The following is a 25,885-nucleotide window of genomic DNA, read 5'->3' on the forward strand; positions in this document are numbered from 1 at the left end:
AAATAAATAAAGTATTCTTTCTCCTTACCATCACGCTGTTAAAGAGCTGCTTGTCATCCAGACTGCTGTCCTGCATGCAGCCTGACTGGCTCAGGTAGTGATATGACTCAGGACCTTCAGACAAGAGGTACATGTCTGCAACACAGAGAAAAAAGGAACGATTGTGTAGTTTAAAACTAAACAATTAAGTGTTTCCTGATTTGTTCCATGTTGCTAAGCAAGATGACTTTGCAGTTATCTCAATGAGCTATTGATTAAGACAGCTGTTACATAAATGTATACAACAATTAAATTGGCAGAGGAATTAAGTTAGCTGTGAAGTGGTTTCATTTGCAGAATATGTATTACTTTTAAGTTTTCTACACAATACTTATTATAGGGTAAAATCATTTAGCTGCCTGCCTGTAAGTAGATATCTATTTCACACTAAACAGAGGTCTGATGTTGGTTAGCATTAGCATTAGCATCATGACACACCATGTAAAAACCAACCTCTGTGGTCTTTGTCTGCTCCAGCTAACAGCGCGTAGAAGATGTGATAGTTCCTCTCGCCCGGATTCTGCCGAACCACGCGGTTCTTGGGAAGAGAAGACGGTTGTAAAAACAGTTATTTTAAAAGTGCGTGTTTTTTTCTTGATTACTAAATATCACATGTTGTTGTTAAATGAGAACCCGGCTGATCACGGCCTCACCTTTTCCAGCAAATCTGATAATTGAAAGTCAAGGAGAACACTGAAAATTTACAGTAAATCAATCCTCTGCCAAGAAAAAAAACACACACACACACAACAAAAAAAAATCTAATATCTTTTCAGTGCAATGTGAAGGATACAATCGATGATGCAGCCTCCCTGGATGTTTCCGTTCTGGGAAAAGTGAAGCTGGATGAACTTCCCGAAGCGGCTGGAGTTATTGTTGTACACAGTCTTAGCATTCCCAAATGCTTCCATGATGGGGCTGCACACAGAGGGATTAGAATAAAGCAAATCTATAAATATAATATATCACACTGTTTCTACTTTATAATGTCTACTTTAATTCACATTAAACATATCCTGCAGCCTTGAAGAAACTATGCAATCTGTACTGTGCTAACTGTGTCAGTGGTCCTTAACTTTTTTTTCACGGTATTTGAAGGAAGTCACTACACCTATTATTCCCTACCACTGATTGGTATTATTGGATTCCACAAAGAGCCCCTAATCTGATACCCCTTTTTTGTTCATTCCTTAAATTCTCTATTTTTCTAATCACTAAATATACCGTAAGGTACAAAACATTTGAAGATAAATCTTAAATCATACTCCTGAAACCTAATCAGACTTGAGGTCGAGGGTCGATGCTCGTACAGTACCTGCTCTGAACGAGGGCCTGCTCCACCCTGGTGGTTCTCTCAGACAGAGGAGTCCCTGCTGAGTTTTGGCTCATCACTGAGAGAAACTTGAGCAGCAGCTTGGTGCTCTCCGTCTTCCCAGCACCACTCTCCCCACTGACGATGCAAAGACACAGACACATAAAATGATACACTGATTTCTCATATGTCTACGCATAAAAATTTGCGACAAAAAAAAAGAGGCAGAGCTGTATATGTATTCACTGATTCATGAGCCCTCTTTTTGACCTTTGTCAAATCAGTGAATACATACTGTGCTTTCGTTCCATGCCTCTCCTTTTGTGTTCAAAGCTGACCCTGCATTTTGGAGAGAAGTGCCCACCTGATGAGAACACACTGGCTGTCGTGTCTTTTCCACAGGCAGCGGTAGCACTCGTTGGCCACAGCGAAGATATGAGGAGGCAGCTCCCCCATCTGGTGCTTGCTGTACAATTCGACGGCAGTGCCATCGTAAAGACCTGATATCTGCTTATAGGGGTTTACTGCTGCCAGAATCGAACCGATGTTGGTCTGAGGGAAGTGAAAAATCAAAGAATGAGGGAGACGGAGAGAATTGATGAGTGAGAGGGAGAGACACAGATGATTATTAGTGAAAGATGACTGAGCAGAAAATAAATATTGTGTATCTGCAACTTTTAACTCTTGCCAAGCATTGAACTTCTGTTTGTGCTCAACAGCACAATCACACCATCAGTTCGGTAGACTCACACACAGCGCCTGGCCTAGTTTGCAGCAAGGCCACGAATATTTTAGGATCCACTGGTCCTGCTCAGGTAACATGCTTTGGGGAAAACTGCCTCGCTTAAAGTGTGTTTGTGGGTCAACCATCCACAATGATACCATTCTGCGATGCCATGCACACAGACTGGGCGAGCCCGCTGAGATGAGATTAGGAGATAGGATTTCCAAAAACATAGCTGTGCGTGGAGATTATTTTAATAAAGCCTGGAGGGTGTTTCAGTGGAAACTCAGCGTTTTAACGTGAAAGCAATCATGGGAAGAAGCAAACATGATATGAATCTGATTCTACTCTCACAAAGGTCCACTTCATCCCCGCTTTATTTTTTTACAGATAAACCTTAACTCGGACCGCTTTGTTTGTTTCTGTTTAAGTTGAGGATTATTTTCCAGAATTTCTTTACCCATGTAAGAGAGCAAAAACATTAGTATTTTAAGCGTAAAGGTGTTTTCCCAGTCATGTGGGAGTCAGGGTCTTACTGAAAACGTGTGCTCACAGATCAAGACTTACATAGATATTGTCTTTCTGGTAGCGCAGAAAGAGGTTGTGCATGATGGCAGCTTCATGCAGCTCTGCCAGTGTGGACATGTCTTCCACTCCATGGATGCTGCTGGGGTGCATCGGGTACACCGTCTCTCTGCTCAGCTCCTCCCTCTGCAGATAGATCGCCTGCAGAGAACACACATAAGCATTCAGACATATGTCAATGCCAGTGTTGAAAAGTTAATGCCTGAATTTGATTTTTGTTTTTTTTATATACAGAAATAGACCATATACTTTTGGGCTGTTTGAACAAGAAAAAGACATCAAGTTCTAATGGGCTGCTACTCAATACCGTTGTATGTTTAGTGTTAGTGTTGTAATAACAGGAAAAAAAAACAGGATGACGGGACGTTTACATTGGGTTTGGGTGTGCCACATCATTCTGTATTACTGCAAAAACAAATCCTGTACTTCATCCTTCAAACAGAAGACAATTTGAAGTTTAAGATGTTCATCAAACTCCTGTCTCAACAACTTCAGTCTTCCACTACACTGGTGACAGACAGATCCAAAAGATCATACAGGAAAAAGTGAAGTTAAAAAAAAAACAAAGGCATGACAGATTGAATCGCTGATGTATGCCTGCCCCTGCCTGTTGCCAGCATACCTGGCAGGTACAGACTTTATGTCTAATTCATGCCCGGACGTCTTTTATAAATTTGTTAAATTCAATTCTTAGTCCCTCGAGTCTTCAGTATGTGAGAGATGATGGAAAACGTAAGGTCTAACAGTATCTCTATAGTTGCAGTGAAACAGAGAAACACTAACAGAGGGCCTAAAAGGTTTTGGCAGACTCTGCGGCTGTCCGAACGCTGACGCTCAAGACACGAGGTAAGACAGACAGACTGCAGCCGTTTTGGTCACTTGATGGGAAGCAGCGTTCAGATCAATACTGATGGATAAGAGGCTGAGGTTGTGGTGTCCCAGTGCATTACTGCTGGCTCTCCTGGCATGTGCGAATGTGTCCCAGTAGGGAGCAGACGTTGGGTTTCAGGGAACTGCTGAGTCAGCGCAGACTGGCAGCTGGGGCTATGTGGGAGCTGCTGATACTTCATAGCTGAAGAAGATTTATAAAGGGTTTAGAAAAAATAACGATTCTGAGGTAATGTTTTTGTACTTAAAGGGCCATCACAAATTTTTTTGGCCACTTGGTGGCAGCAGAACAAACTATGAACACAATTTTGTAATAATAATCCCTTTTAAAAATCAATATAGCCCAGCCCTGAGTCATGATTCTGTTAAAATCTGTTAAAAATCCAACATTAACTCTCCTTTAGGGTATTTATTCTTGTTTGCTGACTTACACAAGTTCGCAAGCCACTACCAGTTGTTTGATGGAGTAAAGGGGTTTATCAGACTGAAATTACTTGACTGCTGGGAATAAAAAAAAAAAAAACTAAGTAGGTGTCCTATACAGCATGTTAGAGTGCTGGGTTTAACCACTGGCACCAAAAACAAAACAATAAGTTAAAAGATGATGAATTCTATGACAACTTTAATAATGACGGTTGTACGACATGAAAGCCTCATGACTTTAAATTAATCAAAAGAGACTTCCAGATCATGCTATGTTTACTATGCTAGCTATGTTCCTACTGGGAAACATTTATTATAACCACACAGATTCATAGGTGAGTCCATAAAAGATGAGTCCTTTATTAGATAGATACTTTATTTAACCCGTGGGATTTCATCCTGTATGCCATAAGACTGCTCAACGCATTATAAACAGTACCCCCCTCCACCCACTCCCATTACCCTGCAATTAAAAATGTGCAATAATATTTATCTACATTTTAAGTTTTTTAGATGTATATTTATTCTATTCTTGTATATACGTTCCTGTAAACTGTACACACCGTTTCTGTTGTACATACCGTTTCTGTTCAATATTCCTTCTGTACTCTGAGCCATTGTACCGAAAATTTCATTTTGATGGAAATCTAAATGACAAATAAAGTCTGTCTAAGTCTAAGTCTAAGTCTAATATAGTAAAGCCATGACAAATCTTATATTGCTGAAGGGCGTAATATTTTAAATAATTATCGCATATTGTTTGTGATTTTCTTCTTTTTCCTTTTAATGTAACCTATTAACTAAAGCGCATCCATAACAAAAAATCCTGAAAAGACCCTAAAATTCCTACCACAAAGATCTCGTGGTAGCCAAGTCAATTTCGGCTTTAAATGTCCATTAGAGAATGGGAGTGTGCCGAGACAAAAGCACAATAACGATGCAGTCATCTGTGGGTTGTTTTTGTGGTATTAAGGTTCATAAAAGGGTGAAGACCTGGGGGAAAGAGACAGCATGTGCGGTGATGTCATCCATTGAGCAGAAGCCTGCAGATTTGCATCCAGATGTCCCTAAACGTTTGGGTTTTAACCCGCCCTCTCCTCTGGCCAATTGGCCATTATTAACTGAAGGGCCTAAGTGACTCATAAAGCAAACAGTTTTTCCCTTGTAATACATACAGGGAGCATTATAATTTTAATTCAGTTGCAACAGTCAGTTTATGTGGTTATCTTATGTGGTAACACGGAGGCTACAGGGGATTACTGGTGAATATTTCTTCACATCATAAACATTATTTATTTGATGAAGTTAAACTGAGGCCTGCTAATGAAGAGTGATCTTTGACGCAAATACTTTAAATGAAAGGGATCAACATGTCACAGGCACTTGCAGAATAATGGTGAAGGCATCAATGTAGAGAAAATTCAGTAATATCAGTCACACAGACAGTATGCCAACATTAGCTAAACTGAGAGGGAGCAACATGACGACATTTTCAACCTTCCTTCTTATTAAATAGTTGATTAATTAACAAAAAAAGTGCAAAAATGTGGTAAATATTAACCACCTCTCAGGTCCGATTCCACTTTCTGTTGACATTGATGACAAGACCTCCACTGCCCATGTTGGCATTCTTTACATTCTCAAACCACAAGTTCAAAGTGGCAGTGAGGTGGCCAGGAGCAAAGTCAATGCAGGTTAACAAACGACTACGAGCAGAAGCAGGGCAAGATTACACTCTCAGTTTCACCTCAGGTTTCAAAGGAGGAAAACAATGAGCTGCGAACTTCGGAAGCAACCTCGACGCGACAATGTAACACAAAGGAGAATGTTCATATTTTTGTTTGTCAGTCCCTACATCGAATTAGGAAACCTTTGTTTATGATTTTCTATAGATAACTGCCAGGATTTCATAGAGCAGGCCTCTGGGACTTTTTCATGGGGAAGCTGAGCTGGAGTTTTCAACATCAAAAGAGGTTTCACATTCCTCTGTTTGGCTCCACTGTGGTCTTGGTGTCATTGTCTGCCTGATTCTTGTGAGATAAGTCACTGAACTCTGTCCTCACAGAATTTCTCATCAGTATATATTAATTTGTTTCTAAATAATTTACTAACTAAACCACGTTCAGTGGATAAGACTAAAAGGAAACTTGGATAGAACACAAGAGCAGATGTGAAGGTCTAGACGAGACCCAGACATATTCTTTACTAGGTCCATTTCACTCCCTATGAGGAGCCGTAATGCTCCATTAGTGTCCATTTATCAGTAATACATACTGGAACATTTTTTCTTTGTCAGCTGTAGAGCAGTCAGCCCAGTCTCACATGGTGCAACCAACAAACTACAACACGTAAGCGACAACAAAAGCCTGACTAACCCAATCCTGCGATGTAACACTGCTCAAAATAATTTGTTTTGAATTTACAGGTAAAAGTTAATAACATTTTGAGCACAAATCTCCGATCATATTGTGATTCTAGTGCGTAAGGAGACGCTCTTTTCCGCAATTATCACAGTGGCAGTTCCACAAGGGGACACGGCCTCATCAACGTTAATGATCTGAGTGGTGTAATGATGGCTGGCGACTATTTCATGCCACTTACAACAGCATGTGATTCATGATTGATTGGCTAAGTTGTTTACTGTACAAATCAATCCTCTCCAAATGGAGTCTGGTGTTAACACTATCAAACTATGGTGTCAGCCACGTGGCTGGACACGAGGCGGAAACAACACAAGCCTCAATTGTAATTGAAAGTATATTGCTAATAAAAACAATCATCAGTTTCTGAAAAAGTCATTTTTTTAGGTATTAGTAATGGTATTTTAGAGCTTCTCATTTCTTAGAAGATAATTAAAAAGGTTGATGACTCATCCTGCACTAAGGGGCGTGTACTAATTCTACGTCCAATGAAACACTTTCTTCAATTTTTATGTTCCCCCCTCCTTCCTGCATCTCCTTTGCATCATCAGGCTTCAACTGGATGTAAAGATGGTTCCTGGTCAGGCCACTGGAGCAGAACAATCAGAGCAGTCTAGATTTCTGGGAGGAGGACGGTCTCCCTTGCTCTCGGCTAATTGCACTATGCTAGATGTTTCATGGAGACTTCCATGGAAAATTTTCCCAGCATGGGAAATTTGAAGCAGAGCTGACTCTATTGGTTGACTAATTGATTTGCTGACTGATCAACCATTTTGCAAAACAATCCAGTTCCCAGCGACGGTATTGCAAATGGATGGATGTATGGATGGAAGTTTTTTTCACATAAAAACCACTCTCTGATGTAAACATTGTATTTTTGTAGTTTTGATTTATTATGACTGTGTACTAACCTCATTAAAATCAATGCATAGCAATTGCATAAATTAATATTAATGTTTCAAAGAATAAATCAATTACAAAATTGTGAAAATATTTATTTAGCACAATGCACGTGTGCCGCTGGCTGCGGTTTTTGCTTGCATCGTCACAACATCCTGTTTTGGCCGTGTTGTTTCGGTTGATAAAAGCATAACCGAAAATGCACTTTTGGGCCATTTTTGGCCGAAAATTTACGGTGGCCGAATATTCGGTGCATCCCTAATTTTTGTCTTATCTGAAAGCAAATTGAATATAATTACGTTCCGAAAACAATTTGATAATTGTGATGTTTTTGAACAATTGCTGATATTTTATTAAGTAAGCTATTGACTATTGACTGAAACGGTTGTTTCTAATCATGAGCAGTAGCAGCCTGCTGAATTTTAAACTTTCTTGTCGCTGTGAGGCTCTTTCCTTTTGTTTCCTTCTTCTCCACCGAAACCACACCCTGCTGCTGCGCTTTGTTCAACCAGCTCTACTGAATATTCACATGTAGGTGGAGTCAGGCTCTGTGGCTCAGAGGACTTATGTTTTACTGTGAAATATATTCAGGCCTTCAGGAGGGGCACATGGATAGACACAAAAATCACAGGCTTGAGGGCACAGACTAAACCTTGTTGTCTGCTGTGCTTCCATCCCTCTTCCATTTTCTTTTTATACCCTTTCTAACTCCCTCTGTCTTACATCTGCTGCGGGGTGATCCCACCCAGACCCGGGAGAAATGGGAAGAGTACGGGGGGGAAAGACTTATTACCAGTGGATACTGTGAAAACAAATTTGACAGCACAACAAGCTCAAGAAATCTGGCAAATGTTCATATTTGTATTTTCTTAAAATGGCTCACAGCAGATGTACGCACAAAAAAATATCTGGTTTACCACACACAGATGATAACGACAATGTTTGTGCGAGCATGTTGTTTCTGTGAGCTCACTCATGAATGCACATCCATCCTCACATAAAGGCTCGCATAATGGCTCCATTGACTAATTATCCAGAAAAGACTGAGGGGCCATCAATGACCTATTTTAAACCACAGAGACTGTATGTCTGCAAGCTCTGGACAACTTTAAGAGTCACACTTGGCAGGAGTCAAATTACATCTCTTTCACTTGGACTAAGGATAATTTATTGATTGCAAAGCAGATAAACAAAGTTTTTTTATTGGGATGAGTTGTTTTAGTCAGTGTTAAAACCAAATCATAAAGTGGTCTGGTTTATCATTTGGTATCCTTCTTTAGCCAAATGACCATCAAATGTCTACCTTGCACCTGGATAAAACTGGGATCTAGGTCTAGATCTTGAGTTATAAAACCAAATCTTAAATGATTCATTCATTACAAGTATCCGGCTGTGGTAGACCAAACCTAGGTAATCTATTTAGTTCAGGTGACAGATCCTCGCCCTGCTTCTCTTTACCCCTCCAGAGATAATTCACACACTGTTAATCCAGCTGGTGCCATCTGGCCCCAGAAAGCACACACACGCATACACACAATCAAACAAACAAACCCACAAGACATTCAGGTCTCTGTTTCAGTGCATCTGTTGTATCTTACATGTCCACTCAAGTCTATGGTGCGTTGTGTGGAGGAGACAGTGATGAATGCTGATGTGATGGTTAATGTGACAGCGGCCCAGTCAGCCTGATATAACCGAGGACGTGTGGGTGAAGACACTGTGCTGGTGCTCCCTGGAGTCAAGCTGAGCACCCAGGCAGGGAGATGCTGAGGTTCTGGGTGACAGTGTATCCCCTGAGTGGAAAGCATTGCCAGGATACATTAAACTAAACACCCTCTGACGTGGTACAAAAACAGTAGGAAACAAAGACAGACTTGATAGAGAAGCTGGATTAAATAAAAGATGGTGGCTCGATCAGGAAATGACAATAACCTCAACACATATGTCAGCCAGGAGCCTGGGGATCACATAAGGTCAGCCAGCGATCCTGAAGGTGGAGACAGTCTGTTCCTCAGTCCCACATTCCTGTCATTCTGGCTGCAGAGTCTTAAGACTTAGAAACAGAGGAGACACCCAAATGCCTGGCCCGATAACGGACATCCTGAGCTCAGATGTCAAGAGAGAAACTCCAGCTCATCTTTAGATCAGCTGTAACCCTGCGATGCCAGCTCCCAGTCACCCAAAAAAAAACTTCACTTTGACCTCATGTTATTTTTTTTTCTTAAGTCCCACTGAGGGTGGCGAAATGTTTTCGGACTGAGAGCTGCCTGCATTTTGCGGTTATATTCCATCGGTCAGAGTCATCCCTGCCCCTCTTGCAACACATGGTAGCTCCTCACGCTGCAAGAATCCCCACTGCTGACCACAAAAACATCACAGAACATGAAAGAAGGGCACATTGATGAGTTAGTATGTTCCCTCTCGCACATATTTTATGACTCGCCAAGAAGTAGCATAGACAGTCGCAACTTAGGGGCTACCTTGTGATTTCTTGTTCATGTGATCACTCACTGCCTACAGGGTTGTATGGTATGATATACTGTATACAGAGAAGTGATGGTGCATTTATGATTCACAGCCTGAGGCTGGAGTTCCAGCAGGGTCACAGCAGTTATGAAGAAACTAAATAGTTATTTATTTGTAGGAGGGAGAAAAGATCTGTGGTTGGATGGAGTCTTTGGCAATAGATGCTTCCAATGAGTTGCCTGGTGTTTTTTTGGTGAATTTGAGGAGCTGCCATATAGTGCTCTTCTGCAGTAGGTGAGTGTGCGCTCAGTGATGCACCATTCAAAGTTCACATCTAAGGTTACAGGTGAAGGCAAAGTGATGGGTCTAGTGAGAGAGCGAGCAAAACTGCATCTGATGACGCAGAGCAGGTTGTGTACAGTGAGTTTTCAGTAGTTTTTGTTGCAAATAGACATTAATGAGATTGCTGAGAATGTTTTGTCCCATGCAGAAGAACTCCTATGTTTAACCACTCTATTGTTAGGATGCTTGCTACGTGGAGGAGGTTGTATATAGAAATAATGCTATGGGTCTTGACCGTCTAGACAGAAATGGTCCTTGGTCCTAAAGACCTGTGGCCGAGTTTGAACAGCCGGTGACTGTATGGAGCTAATAGATGATTATATGAACTGCTCATAGGTTTCATTCAGTACAAAGGCATTGCACATGATAAGACTGTTTGATCTACAGTTTATGGCCGACAGACATCTGAATGAGAAATTATTCAACTGTCCATCGCCACGCCTCTCTCTCTCGCTCTCTTTCTCTCTCTCTGCCTCTCCAACAGGATTTCCTCCAGACACAAAGACCACCATGCACTGCCAAAAAGATAAGCTCGGGCCAGAGACTTGCCACAGGGACTCCATTCCTGTCATTCTTACTTTATTACAAAAGGTGTTGATCCCGCCGTACAGCCCTCAGATGAAACACATGTGTGCAAACAATTAGCTCTCTCACATACAGTATAAACAATGGGCAACACACGTAACAGTGTAACCCTGTACATGATAACAGGATCTGTAGGTGGATTTTACATTAACACTATATATCAGTTACGGCCTATGAGATACTGTAAGGATGACGCAACTTTTGTGTGTTCATCAGTTTGATTTCAAAAGGCCTTCGTAGGTTTTAGGATGGGTTACACAGACTAAACCCACAAACCAAAGGGAAAATGCTTTATGGTGCAGGGCCCCTTTTAGATGAGTGTTCAGGACAGTCTGAAGTGACTCAGAGGCGGCATCGGTGAAAAAGAAGTCTGCTTACCTTGCCATAGTCGGTGGTGAGGACCAGAGCCGAATCATTGCAGGAGCTGACAGTGGAGGGGAGGAGCTGCTCTTTGTGTCTCAGCCAGACACGGGACCCCTGCAACACAATAACCAGCACAACAACCTTAGCATCTGGACACTCTTATTGGAGTGTCACACAAAAGCAGAGCACATTTGCATGACATATAAATATTAGGAGTCTCTCTAATGCTCTCGTGTCTTAGGTAGACCACTGCTAGAGGCAAAGTTTGATCCAGAAGAATAAATATTTCTAGGTGTAAAGTTGGGTGAATAATAGCATCTTTTAATAGTAATCTTTTTCCATCTTCTCCTTTTTCCAACATGCCTTACCGCTGTGTCACATGCTCCCTCTCTTACCAGGGCTGGCACAGTTGTCCTGGCATTTAAAAGACAAAAGTTGTTTGCCAGGCTTGCACACTAAGGCCACGCCAGAGGCTCAAACTACCACTCATACACTCAGTTAAACTGTCAAAAAGGCTTTCAGTCTTCGGTTCTGTGGCTGGTTTGCTCCATAAAAGAGAAGATTATGGCCCCAAATGAGCGTTTACCGCTTTAGCAAATCAATCAATATAAATCTTTTTCTGCCCACCATCCTTTCTTCTTTTCTATATTTCTGTCCGGGCAAACCACAATACACTTCTCGCTATTATCCAAGATCAGATCCCAATTCCAGGCAGACATTAACACCAGCGCTACGAATGATCTGGGCGGCCCAGTCTCCTGTGTTTGTGTATCTGTGTGGAGTCACTGACCTTCCCAGACATGTTTGTTAGCAGCTCAGTAACCGGGAGCAAAAACAGGAATCGGAGGCTGATTGCTCAGACGGACTGTCATTTCCTTACAGTGAGTGGAGGACACATTTATAGAATGGGCACCGTTTGAATGACTGCAGTGGATGGGAGCAAGCGTCTGCACAGCCTGCCGCCCCTAGGGTCTACTAAATACATATATGTCAAAAATTTGTTGGAATCTATCTGATAGTGAACCTTGGCAGGTTTAAATTATACCACTCTCAACCCCTCCTGCATAAATAACTGTTAGGTCGATATCCTAATGACTTCCAAAACGACATACAGTAAATTGTGCTGAGGAGCAAAAGGACAGTAAAGGAGACATAGGTTTGTGTCCCATGTTGTCTTTCACATAGTTGTTATAAGTTACTTTTTTGTTTTTCAGTTTTTGTACGTTATGTTTTCTACGCTGAGTTCAGTCAAGGTTAAGAAAGATATCTAACCACTAATGCTTGATTAACATCTTATGTGCCAAGTAAAATTTGCACTTGCGTGTGCATCTTGATGTAGCCTAATGAGAAGTTTGTCTATGACCAACTATAGACCATTAATCATCGCAAGTGGCACCACTGACGTAGCCATGCAAGCATGGAGCATAAACGAAATGTGTGTCCAATAGAGCATAAAACAGAAGAGATCAATATGCATGGATTCCACTAGGAAACCTTATACAAGGTCACCACTTCCAGACATCAATCCTCATTAACTATTAACAACAGGCTGCCACGTGTGCACACACTCTCATCCATGGAGCACAAATGTGTTCGCCACCAGGGTCAGCACAAAGATCAGGATGCTTTTGAAGCACAGAAACATTAAATAAAGAATAATTCCATTGTGGAGTCTTGGTCTCTATCTTTGCCTTGTGATTCAGGGCTACCTTCTCGCACAAAGAGTCACTCAGTCTAACCGGGCAGTCTAAAAAAGACACTTCTATCATCAGGGATTTTTTTTCTTTCAGTCGGCTAATGGAGCACAGCTAAATGTGGCTCTCAAGCCACAGGGGACACCGGTGAGTGGGATAAAGGGGGTCGTGTAAATTAGGAGGAGGAGGCACAGGGGGAGAGAGAGAGAGAGAGAGAGAGAGAGAGAGGGAGAGAGGGGGGAAGAGGAAGGGTGCGGGCAGCTGATAATGTCCCGCCTCCTATTGTCTGGAAATCCAGGCGGACAAACAGAAACATCAGGGCACAAATATAACAGAGGTATTCTGCAACACGTGGCCACACATTAGCACAGTTTAATATGTGACGACTGACGGCTTTCATGCCAGCGACTGACTGTGTGCGCCTGGTACCAGCCTGGCATGCGTGGCCTATTCAAAGAAAAGCTGCTTCACGTGAGTTTGCAGAAGTCCAGTGAGGAGATTAATAGTGTTTACTCTATAGATTTTAAGAAGATCAGCTGGCGTTATGTAACTGGATATCAGAGGGGCTTGAATTCCGGCAGAACATTGCTGGTGCACTTCATCCCGTAGAGGTTATTTGTACTCATGACTCCAAAAGTGAAGCTGACAAAGAGAATGAACAAGAGCATGTTGTAATAATACAGAGATTAGAGATCTACAACAGAATCAGACGGCTGGCAAGTCGTGACATGGGAAGCACTGGGGTGGCTCATAAATCCAGCAGTTTTCCACACCACATCCGGTATTGCACCACTGAAGAAATTTCAGTGATGCAAATATTAAAAGGAAAAAAAAACAGAGAAAGGTTACATTGCTGAGTCAAGCCTCACATATTTTCCACTCATAATGAAGGGATTTCTTTTTTAAAAGGATGCCTCTTTAAAAGGCAGATACAATTTCCAGACAGCATACAGAGGGTACACAGTTTTCATTTGTAAAACAGAAATTAAGAGACTAATTAAGATTCCACATAAAACTTCACTCAGTGAGTCAACACTATATGGTAAACCAAAATCAGTGACGAGCTGGCCCATAAAGACTCTAATGCCTGGCTTGGCTTGCTGCACCAGCATCTTTGCAGAGTGACTTGTTCCCTGGAGAACTGCCCGCCAGCCACTATAATCAAAACTTTGCAAGAAAAACCAACCAGTGAGCTACTGTACAAGAGTAGCAACTCTTATTTTGTCTTGGATCTCCCAATGATTGATTTATTTTTCGCAGTGCATAAAATAAGCAAAAGTGCAAACTGGTATTTTCTTTGGACTCAGTCATTGAGCAGAATTAATAATTGATGATTCAGTCTATTGATCAGGCCATCAATAATGGCCCTTTTGCAGCCCTAATGCATGACTTTAGCTGAAATGTACACAATTAGTGCAAGTCATCACAGAACAAATAAATGAAAGACAACCAAAATGTCAACAATAAAGGTGTGAATAATTGAAGATGTGGACAGTGTAGATAATTCAACAACTGTTTGTTGTTTAGTCTGTGAATCTATCAACCAGCATCATTTAATTCTGGAGAAGTTGTCCAGAGATTGGAGGATTCAATAAAGATCTAATGTGCTGGACCATTTGTGTGATTTTATATGTGTCAGTGAGCGTCCAAAGAGTCTGAAGTCGAAGGGTATAAAGTCAAGATGAATTGTCTCAGCAACAGATGGTCTGACCAAAACTCCTCCCACTTGTCCCCTCCATCCTCAGGAGCTCTGTCACTAAGTCAGGACAAAGGCAACCACCTCTGACTGAGGGCTCAGGAGTTAACCAGGCGGAAATATCCCAAACAAAGGCCAGCTGGGACACAAAGAGACACGGCTAGTGTTAATGTTAACTCCTCCTGTCCTGAATTACCTGCTGCAGCACAACTAACCCTTCCAAACCAGAGACACAGTGTGACCACTTCTTGCATAATAATCATTGGAAAGTACAGTGTTTAATTGGTAATGAAGCCCAGTTGTCTCACTGGCTTTAATCATTAGGTGTCAGCTAACTCCGCTCCTGAGCCTCTGCTAGCCAGATGTTCTAGCAGCTCCATTAAAAAGCAACGCTGAACTGCTGCCATGACATTTGCAGCTCAAGCTAATTTCAAATTCTTAATGCTGCATGTCATCGAGCACATGCAGTGTTGCAGAGGCAGAACCAACTGACAATAGTAATGTGAACCTCCAAAACAGGCCGCAGGCTGACGTCCCATCATGCTTTCTGACACGGAAACCACTCGGGCTGAATGATGTGATCCCAGAGTTGGAGGCTAGAGTTTCGGCAACTCGCATAATGACAGATTTGCTAATGAATGTCTCTTAAATATTTAAGGGTATACACAGTACAAGGCGCCACGGCTCTTTGTCAGCCCTCTGGCGTGGCATGAGTGCAGGCTGTATCAGGTGACCGCATCAGCTGGGACAAAAGAAAGCTAATTAACTCCTGACTTGGACGCGGTTGAGCAAATAGTTATGATAAACTCATTTCTTGGCTCATAGAGTACTTTCAGGGAGTGGTGAATGAATATCTACCCAGCGGACACCAGGGAGCGGCTGTCGGTCCTGCAGGTAGGGCTGATGCCCGAGAACATCCAGTTGGATTCCTGACAAGCGTATCATTTGTTAGGCAGGAACACAGGAACGTATCCAGCAGCAACACACTGGTCCAAAAGAAACTCTAGCTGTAGCTGCTTTCACTTGTCCACCGCAAATTTCCAGGTTTACATGCGTCCTTTAACTAATTATTCGGTTTGCAATGGTGTTTGTCTAAAATCTGCACAGGTTCTCGCTGCACATCATTTGGAAGCAGATGTTCAACAATACACCTTGTTTTTATGCATCAGACTTTTGTGCAGCGCTTCATTTACACCTCAAATACTAGGACCTCATCATCATAACAATAGGGAGGCATAAGGCCGAGTGACTACCACTCTGCAGACAGATGTGCAGTCCACAACACTGACTGAATGGCCTGGATTTAATAAAGTCAAACAGCATAATGGCACGTGCATGTTTTTTGTGTAGAAACAATAAGCTCAACTGAATATACTATGTATGCTAATAGATTCTTTTGGAAACCCCGCGCTTCTGTTGCACACACTGAACAACACATTGTGAATTAAATTTGAACAAGCACTGTTTGGTGTTTTTTTCTGATTAAAACATTTCTCAGACACGGGGCTATTAAAATTAGTTGCAATGGCTTTACACTGAACAATAAGTAACAGCAGAATTTAAACATTTTACCACTGCGTTTTAGCCAATAAAGTGTAGTAGTTTATTGATTTGCCGCCCAAAGGGAACGTAGCAGGTCAGTGAAAATTCAGAGACTGCATCTGAACGGTATCTCCTGGACACAGAGTGAGTGGAACGAGGAGGATTCTGCCAAGTAGCTGGTGAGATTAAACAAGTAGGCTGAACGCGAGTGGGGAGAGAGGGAATCTTGGCAAACGTCCCTCTGGGTCTTTGGCCGCGAGATTTCCAGTAGGACGAAAGCTGTACATCGTCAAAAACAGCTGGACCTCATTTCGCATCATAAAGCCAGGACACCATTAATTTATTATCTTATTAAATTATCTTCATCATTGTGCGGGTTCTGGAATGTGTATATATGTTTTTTTTTTAATTAAAACAGCTTGATTTAATGTAACATCTAGGTTTAATATGCATGAATGTATCTACTATTCTGGAGAAATCATTCACTGGGCAAACTGTGCCATACTCAAAGTCTCTTTAGCGGTCGAGGAAAATAAAAGTGTTCCATTGCACAGATTTTCCAAGGACTCATCCATACAGCTCTTTGCTACCACTAGGCCACCATCATCACGTAATATAAAGAAAAGGCAAAGAATAACTAACAGTGATTCACTGAATGTGCGTCTCTGCATATCCCTTTTTTTTCTTGTTTCTTTGTTTCCCTGCTGTCACTGTACCGTCTGGCTGCTGCACACGGTACAACCCGTGCCCAAAGCCAGCAGGGGGTGAGGGCGGGGAAGGGCAGGCTGGGCGACTGAGGGGAGAAATCAGATGATTAAAGGCAACCTCTAAAATCTGTGCTGGAAGACGTATGAATTAATGATGTAGAGAGCAGCTGATCAGAAATTAGCTAATGGAAGAGGAGGAGTCTCATGGGGAACAGGGCTTCCCCAGCCCGTGGCGGAGGCGTGGGGAGGGGGGGTCGTCAATTGTTCTTGACTCCCAGGAACAGCCTGAACCCCCTGCAGAGGAGGCTATAAACAGAGTTAAAGAAATGGCCTCCAGGCTGTGAGACATGTGGCTCAGTGATGTCATGGATCATTTTCACATTTAAAGAAAAGACTGAGAATGATTTAAAAGCCACCATGCCACTTATTGAAAATAAAACACATTCAACGCAATTTTCATCATCATACTTAATGGAACTGAATAAATCACATCATTAATCTAACAACGTACAAGTCTGTGTGTTTATGTAGGATCATGTGATTATGTGTGTTTGGCAGTGTGTGTGTGTCAGACACACACTGTCTGGGGAGGACTGGGGGTTGGAAGGCGCCTCCCCTTCATCATCTGATGGAGCTAATGTACTGTGTTGCTAATGAGTGTATTGAAGAGAATTTGCATAACAAATTATATCTTCAGGAGCACAACAAAAAAGTAGAAGAGTACTTGACTCTGTGCCACGGATTCCTGGCACAGTGTCCTGTTTTACACCCTTATCCTGTGTGAACACATTTTCATTCCACTACTGTTCTTGAGTGATCCAAGACTTGATCCGGAGCTTTGCAATATTACACTTTGTTAACAAGAGAAGGCGCGGCTGGATGGGGCGGAGAACTTGAAGAGACAACCAGTGACTACTTCAGGTTTGATTGGATTTCTAGCAGCGCTTCATTGTTTAGAATATCTACAGAACCACCTGCCAGACCCCCTCCTGTCTGGCATCGACATATTTGACCCTCTCTGTACTCATCTGACTGATATGGGGCCACACAGCAGGGGCCTTAGAGATATTCAAGGAATGCTGCTCAGTCAAGACTTAGGAGGAGTGCGTTTGACTGTGGGAGACATCTGGGCCACGGTCAGTGGGGGAGTGGTGAGGAAAGGTCGGTGGAATAATTACAAGGTGAGCAGGCTCAGATTACGCTGCCTTTGACCTTCACTTGTAACGTGCGCAATCCTAGAATGATTATTGGAGACCCTCTAGTCTTCAGGGTTTTTATTTTAAATGTGTCACATTGCCAGAACCATTTATTGTTTGGTCAATTTGCTGGTTCCAACTTCTTAAATACTTAATGAGCATATTTTTACTTTTTAAAGTTTAATATAATTTTAAGCGGTGTACCTCAAGGCATACTGTTGGGTATTTGTCAATTCTTTCATTGATTAAACAATAGATTTACAGAGAGATAGAGATACTGGATCAGCTGTGAAGATTCTTCTTGATAGTAAATTTAACATTTTGAGTGAGTTGGAAAATGTGTGCCTGATGGTAGATGAGCACCTTGCGTGAATGGGGGAAATATTGTAAATTGCTTTGAGGCAAGCACAGACTTTTTTCTAAAGAAAAAAAAATGTTGGCCTCTTTTTGATGAGTGGTATTGGAGAACTGAAGTACAGGAAGTAATGTGAGAGAAGTAACGTCACACAGGAGACGGGCTGAAACTCACCTGAGGGACAGCTGATTTACTGGGACACCCAAAGCCAAAGGATTACTCCATTACTCAAAAGAATGAATCAACATATAAATACATGATGAAAATGATCTTAAAGAAAGCCAATCTTAAAAACAATCCATTTTACACGCATAGACAACAGATCACATTTAAATCTAGTGATTTTCATAGGTAATTTAAAATGGTATGAAAGAGGAGATGACTTATTTAACTGTGTCCAAAATGGTAAGACATACTGGAGATAAATACAAGGTAGTTCAAACAACAGAGACAGCACTGCTGTGACTCCATTGACAAATCACTGAACAAAGAGTAAATAAAAGCGCTCTAATTTCTCTTTGGCTAGAGAATGTGGAGTGCTTTTATGCTTAAGTATGAGAAGGATGTGAAGTATGTACTGCAACGGGTCCAAGTGGGAGAGATAAACATACGTAGTTTTAAAATCACAGAACATTCCTCTTCCTTCTCAGCATCACAGTGAATCGTCCCACAAACAGCTCCAGGCCGAACCACACACACTCGCGTCTTATAAAACGGGTTGAGAATGGATGGGAAAGCTAACGTGTCATGACTGTAGATTGCGCCACGCTGGGTTGTTTGCTCCAGACTCTTCAGTCCATGGCAGCAGAAGCTCATGCAGCGTGGGATGTGTACTTAAACCCTGCAGGGGGTTCGCCCCGGCAATTAGCTCTGAAATTAAAACTGTAGCAGTAACCTCATCATGAGAGAGTTTATAGTTTTTTAAAAATAAAATTTCCCACGTGGCTGTTGAAATGTGTTTAACTTACACTCATGGGGTAACGTAAGTTAAAGACACACATGCTGTCCATCCCATAATAAGCTGCCTCTCTGCGGAGTAATCATAGGGGACTAAAAAAGGAAAGTCAACATCTGGGCTGGGAGCAGTAATCACAGGTTGGCTGTTATTAAGCTGCCAGACGAGACCTCTGAACTTGGAGGATTTGAGCGGCACTCATTACCAACGCACAATGTCTGTCAGGTAGGGCAGCCAAGGTGAAGGCCAAAGCAACACTTCATTCATTATTTTTTTGCGTGTGGGTAAGCAGCGATAAACAGCAACTTTAATTTCCTGTGGGTAAGAATCCAGGACAAATCCAATGCACACAAATCTGGCAGGATTGATCTGGATTAAAGTTCGGCTTCACCTGCCGGAGGAGCACAGAGACATTACTGAAAATCTTTGTGAGATGTGGCGAAGAGACAGGACGCACAGGTGACACTTTACGCAAAACACTAATAGGCTACCGCACCGGCAACTTGAGCAGCCCATAGAGACATTCAGTCAGCCTACAATATGAACAACATATCATTCAGAAACATCTCTGGTGACGGAATCTCTGCATTATGTCACTGCAAATAATGAGATGTGAAAGCTGTTAGAGAGCTTTGGAAAACATGCTTGTATATTATGGGGATTGGATTGAGAAGGTCAATACCACTTGGTAAATATGAAGCTAAAGGCAGCAGCTCAGTAAAACATAATCCAGTGCATAAACACCATAAAATTATATATCTACTCATTAAATCCATATTTGCACACAGGGGACGTATTAACTGGTGCAGCTTAAGGGATGCTGGTAGAAGCTTTTAGTTACTGTCGGAAAGAGCCAGGCTACCTGTGTTGGCTCCATCTTTGTGCTAAGCTAAGTTAAGCTAAGCTAAGCTAAGCTAAGCTAAGCTAAGCTTCTTCTAGCTCCAGCTGCATTTTTGAGAAAGGCATTTAATTGTCTAAAAAGCAAGTTCTCAAAAATCTAATCTATATATATATTTTTGATTTGCAAATTAGTTTGAAATTGTTTACAGGTCTATGCATGTACATACCATATCTAAAACATTTAAAATAAAGTGTTCTTCTCAAATATTTTTGGCTCAGCTCCTTTGACTCTTAACACTGGACAGGTGTATACTGTACTGTGTGACTTATTCACTCTAAACGTGCAGATTTGGCCTACACCGGTTCAGGATGTTCTCTTGCAAAATAGCCCAAGTGCCCTCAAGTGATTTATATTTCAGAGAATGACACACCCTAACTGATAGATATACACACACACAGGGAGGACAGGAAGGATGGGTGTTGGAGAAAAGATTAAAATTGGGGTTTTTTTGTATGAGAAAACATATGTGATGCCCTTCTGATGAAAACTGCTTGAGTGGTGACTAATGGAGAGAATTTTTTGTGGATTGGAATCAAGTTTTAGTGGAGGTCGGCTAAGTTGAGAGAGTTAGATGAGATGTCTACAAGTACCTCTAAATGTCCTTATTTAATCTATATTGTATCTTGTATGTAAAACAAAAAACACCCAGCCAAGACATATTATAGCACATTAACCCCTGTAAAATCATGACTTCTTGTTTATATATTGTACTTTTGTGTGCCAGACTATGCAGTTCCCCTTGTATCCAGTATTTCTGCTAAGCTGAACTAATTACTGGGGATGGCTTAATTTTTACCAAACAGATCTGAGAGTAGTATCGACTACCAAACTGCTTTACTATTGTTTTAAATTTACAACCTCCTGGTGGATAAGCAGACAAGATCACGAGAGACTCCATACAGCGGTTGCTTGTCTGTCATCACAAGCTAATAAACAGGAAGACATCCTTTATGCCACATTATTTGTCACTAGTGAAGAAACTGCAGAAAGATCAAGATATATTTCCCTTTTACAAGCACAGGAGGCTTTGTCTGGAGAGCTCGGCGATGCGGCAGATAAAACTAAAGTCAACAGCAGGGTGTCAGCAGGAGGTTATCACAGCACTGAGTTCCCTGTATGTGAGGGGCAGCTCACTAGACGGGGGTCAGGTTACTGATAGAGCCACACGAAATGCAAACACAAGCTAGGGAGGTGAAGAGGCGAGACGCAGAATGTTGTCCTGGAGTTCATCGCAGTTTCAAAGCAGATTTCAAATGCCGAAAATGACCCGAGAAGTCCAAATTCAACTCATTCTAAATAACTCAATCAGCTCTCCTGATGCTGATGCAGATCATTACGGGACAGGATTATCCGTGTTTTGTGGTGCGTGGTCAGACAATGGCTGTTGGTAATTAGCCCCAGCGCTCTTGTGACAGATTAAACCACCTCCAGATTGTGCCAAAGCTGCAGGAGTTCTGCTGACGCACACATAAACCACTGCCTTAGTAATAATACCTTCCTCTGTTTGATCAGAAACAAGCAGCCCTGTTAATTCACCACAACTTTGAAACTCAGCAGTGTTTTTTAAAAATCCCCCAGTTTGACGTGATAATGCGCACAACAACCGCTTCGAGTTTAACAGCAAATTAAGACAGCTGCTTAAAGAAAGATTTAAGGAATGCAGGGTCCATTAATCATGTTTTAACCATTCCTTCCTTCCTTCCTTCCTTCTTCACGTCTAAACTTTACTTCCTGGCTCTTTTGCTTCCTCCATCAGCCATCCGCATGGAAGCGAGGAGCAATGATCTCAGATCCTCAACGCTTCAAAGCGGCAGCTGGAGGAAGTGACAACTGGGCAGAAAAGACCCTGACATCGCAAGAGAAAAATAGTCCACCATCTACAGCAGGTTGGCCTTTCTCACGTTACTCCTTTCCACCGCTGAATCTTTATACCGAGCATGGCTCCGGCTTCAGAGAGCCAGACATAAAAAGCCCATAAGGCTGCGAGGGATGTGTCAGGATGGGGAGAATGCATCTGTGTGTGTGTGTGGCGGGCGGTGGCGATGGTGTGAAACCTAAAGCCGTGCCACCACTGCTCTACAATGCGAGGATGACAGGCGGCCATGACCGGGGAATTTGAGGGGTCAGAGCTGGGAATTTGGGATTCCCTCTGTCAGAGTATCTTTGAGAGGAAAGAATCTGGTGGGTAATACATGGAAGGAGTTAACGGGTGTGGAAAGGTCCTCATGTGGCTTTGCAGTGTGTAGCAGCTGCCGCTATAACGGAACTGATTACCAAGTTTAGAAAATAGCTGGGATTCGACTTCATCAACCGGATGTTACACATAGTCAAAGTGTGTCAATGTTTGTGTGTGATCTCACACATCTGAATGGATAAAAGAGAGCAAGAGAGAGAAATCTATCTGTAAACACATGCACCACTTCTTCCCTGACATGTAGAAGTCTAGTATTCTGGTATTTATGAGACACTGACAGGATCGGTGACGCTCTCCAGGTATTTATGCCTTTTGGGGGGGGTCACGTACATTCAGAGCACAGTTTGGTTGTGGAGTAAAGGCAGCAGTGTTGAGGGCTTTACAGCGTGTCGGCCCCTGAGACGCAAATCTGCGCTGACGGACAGGATGGGCTTTCAGGATAAACCTTTAAAACAAACGCCCTTGTACCTGCCACTCCTCTTACCTCTTCCCCTGTCATCATCTCCATCATCACAATCGGGGGCAGCTGATTCTAGATCAGTACTAAACTGACTCTTGATGAATACTGGTTCATTTCTATAAAGCCAAACTGCAATATAGTAAACTTTGAACAAGGTTAATCAGATATATACAAAAGGTTAAAGGGCCAGTCACAGTACTAGTGTGTTGACATCTACATTGTGTTAGCTGTCAACATCAGACTGGGAGACTCACAGCCATGAATCATGCATACAATTTGTCCTGCTGCACTTGTGCTCGCAGAGTTTAATCCTCATCTTACTCCACTTCCAGAAATACTGATTAATTAAATCCACACTGTTGCGCAGTGACATTCAAGAGATTGGCTTCTTTCCATGACACAGAAATTCCCTTAAAAAACTAGGACAGCCTGTTCATTTATTCCACCACAGTTTAACCAACACCTCCCTGATATGTGTTTAAAGAAAACTGTGCAAACACTGAAGTTATAGTTTTACACACTGACTAACTTATATTTGAACAACATATATATAGATAGATAGATAGATAGATAGACAATATGTACAATTTTCTGCTGATTTTTCTTTTTCATGTTCGACGGTCAAAAGGGCTCATCCCATCTGAATATACTAACAGAAATCAGCTTTAATTAAACTCTGACAGCATCACATTCACTCTCCAAATTGCTACATTCTGGCCAAATTACACGCTTTGTTCCTGCCAAATAAATCCTGTCACTTTTGATGATATCACATTAAAAAAAAGACATAATGGATTAAAAAGAAGAAGAAGAAGTTGAATCTTGGTGAAGTAAGGGACCAAGGACACCAAATCACAACTGAGCGGAAATAATCACCTTCCTCTGCACAGCACATCACTCTGATAAAATCAGATTATGAGCCAGAATCCAGCTCACCTCCATCTGTTCGCTGGGTTTGTAGAGTCGAATATTAAACACTACAGGTAGGGTAAAATATGATTTTTGACTTAAGTTACCATCATTTTTAGGGAAATGCTACTAAATCTTTCTTTTTCTTATGTAAAAATTCCCAGCTTTATACCATTTGTTTCTAAAACCCAAGGTTGGAGAGCCTCTGGGACTAATTGCTTTGACTAAATGCAAATAATAAAAACAAATTTGCCCTAAATGTTTTACTGTATAAAGCTTCTGAAACAGGAGGATGAGTGACTTCACCTGGTCAAATATCATCACTCCATCACCAGGTCTAACACTATTTCCAAGTTGCAATAACTAACTCTTAAGCTAAATATGAAATAAAGAACAAAAAAAACCTCCATAATCAGAATTGCTATGCAATGCCGCAACCTTTGACACTATATATGAGATTGTAAGAGTCTGAAGCAGCTCAGGTGGAGAAGAATAATCCAGGAGTCACCTCTGAACCTGTGGTGAGTCACAACGCAGCGCATCACTGAGGGCAGACACGGTACCAGCAGAGGTACAAGAGGTGAACGAGGGGAGGAGATTCACATCACTACACACCGTCTCCCTTCCTGGGAAAGTGGGTGCCCTCCTCTGAGTCAGAGGGGGATGACAAATCAGACGTGCAGCCAGTCTTTGCATGGCCTCTCAGGGTGTGAGCGTGTCTGTGTTTAGGCTGACAGGCAGATGACACATCCATCCAGCCTGTACGAGCATCACGCCTAGCGTGTACAGGCAGTTAAGTGTTGGTTTGTGTGCCACAAATTAAAGCAACAAAAGAGGAAAAAGTAGTCTTCAGCCTGAGGCACAGAGAGGATGTCACAAGTTTGCGTTTCTCAGTAGTGAATTGATCTGAGCAGAATTTTTTTAAAGGGGTTTTTAATGTATCAGAGCCTTGCTTGGGAATTCAAGTTCCTACTACAGCTGCATCCTGTGGCTGTGGACCAGCCCTGTATGGGACATATCAGTGGCTGAGAAAGCATCACAAAGACCACAGACATGACGTGAAATATGTGTTTTTTTTAGCGGTTAATTTATTTTAAAGGGCTTAAAATAAGGTTTAAAAAAAAAAAAGAAGAAAGAACTGATCTGAATACGCACACAGCACAGCATGGCAGACCACAACAAAGACCGCAAATGTCCAAAAGTAATCTAGCTGAAAGTGGACCGCTCCATAAAAAGTGTGCGATGTATGGAAAAAGTGAGCCGACTCACCTCTAAAAAGAAAGTATCCATCTTAACCACAGCCCGACCTCTCGTCTCTTTGTAGTCTGAGTTCAGGGTACCACAGTTGAGGAGGAGAGAAAGCCGTATTCCCAAATAATTTCCATCCGCCTCGTTGAGGTGAATGAAAGCTCTTCTTTCCCGGCCACTCGCTCAGCAGACTCCTCCGGTCAGGAGCAAGCCATTCTGCAGTCCTGTGTTCGGATACTTCAGAGTTGTTGTTTTCTCCTCTGCGTCCCGACAAGCTGCTGAGCTGTTGCCCTGTTTCTGCTGTCTAGTCATTTCAATGGAGCCGGCATATTATGCAGAGAGGAGGAGCCTGCGGGGCCGCAGACCTCCCCCTCAGCATACGCCCTCTTTGTTTCTGTTTCTACAAAGGCTGTACACATCTACCAGCACGAGGCAGTTTGTCCTTAAAATACTGGCAATTTAATCTGAGAAAAAAAAAAAGGATTTAAATGTGAAACGACAGCATGGGTTTGCTTCCATCCATGTGTGCAAGACAGAGGGTGAGCAGGATCATTATTTTGACTTCCTCCTTTGGGAAAAATAAACTGGGAAGGAAGAGGAAGAGGTAGGTCAGAAGGAGTAAGGTTTTATTTTAGACTGTTTACCAGGTGGTGAGGATCTTAGGGCATGGACAGAGAGAGAGTTCCTTTTTCTTTCTGTCAATACGCGCACTAATGTGTGCAATATTTGTTTTTCTCAAGAGTTGGATATGCCAGTATTCGTGATATCAGCGATGTCCATAGTGTATATTCAGTCTCCACCACTTCTACATTGTGTGTTTTCTTCACTTTACTTTGTATTGTTTTCACCAGGGGTGCACCCTCAGGACAGGCAAACAGGCCTTTTGAAAATATTAAGAAAAGGGGGCCCCTACCTTTTTGACATATTTTGCTATGGCAACCATAAACCCCCTTACATTTATAAAGGCCCTATCTGTGCACT

The 25,885-nt window shown here is 42.1% G+C and overlaps 1 protein-coding gene across 1 annotated transcript in view; it reads right to left on the reverse strand.

The window, feature by feature from the left end:
- The window catches only part of myo10l3 (myosin X, like 3), a 52,522-nt gene extending 27,281 nt beyond the window's left edge, over nt 1-25,241 (reverse strand). Inside the window, exons 1-9 of the mRNA XM_084545144.1 lie at nt 24,926-25,241; nt 11,063-11,161; nt 2,643-2,801; nt 1,716-1,903; nt 1,355-1,489; nt 833-957; nt 693-706; nt 493-577; nt 29-135 (exon numbers count right to left, since the gene is read on the reverse strand). Coding sequence (XP_084401270.1) covers nt 29-135; nt 493-577; nt 693-706; nt 833-957; nt 1,355-1,489; nt 1,716-1,903; nt 2,643-2,801; nt 11,063-11,161; nt 24,926-24,946 — 933 coding nt within the window. The 5' untranslated portion in view covers nt 24,947-25,241. The remainder of the gene's footprint in view (nt 1-28; nt 136-492; nt 578-692; nt 707-832; nt 958-1,354; nt 1,490-1,715; nt 1,904-2,642; nt 2,802-11,062; nt 11,162-24,925) is intronic.
- Nucleotides 25,242-25,885: the final 644 nt, after the last annotated feature.

Source organism: Chelon labrosus, assembly GCF_963514085.1.
Source record: "Chelon labrosus genome assembly, chromosome: 5".
NCBI classification, from domain to species: domain Eukaryota; kingdom Metazoa; phylum Chordata; class Actinopteri; order Mugiliformes; family Mugilidae; genus Chelon; species Chelon labrosus.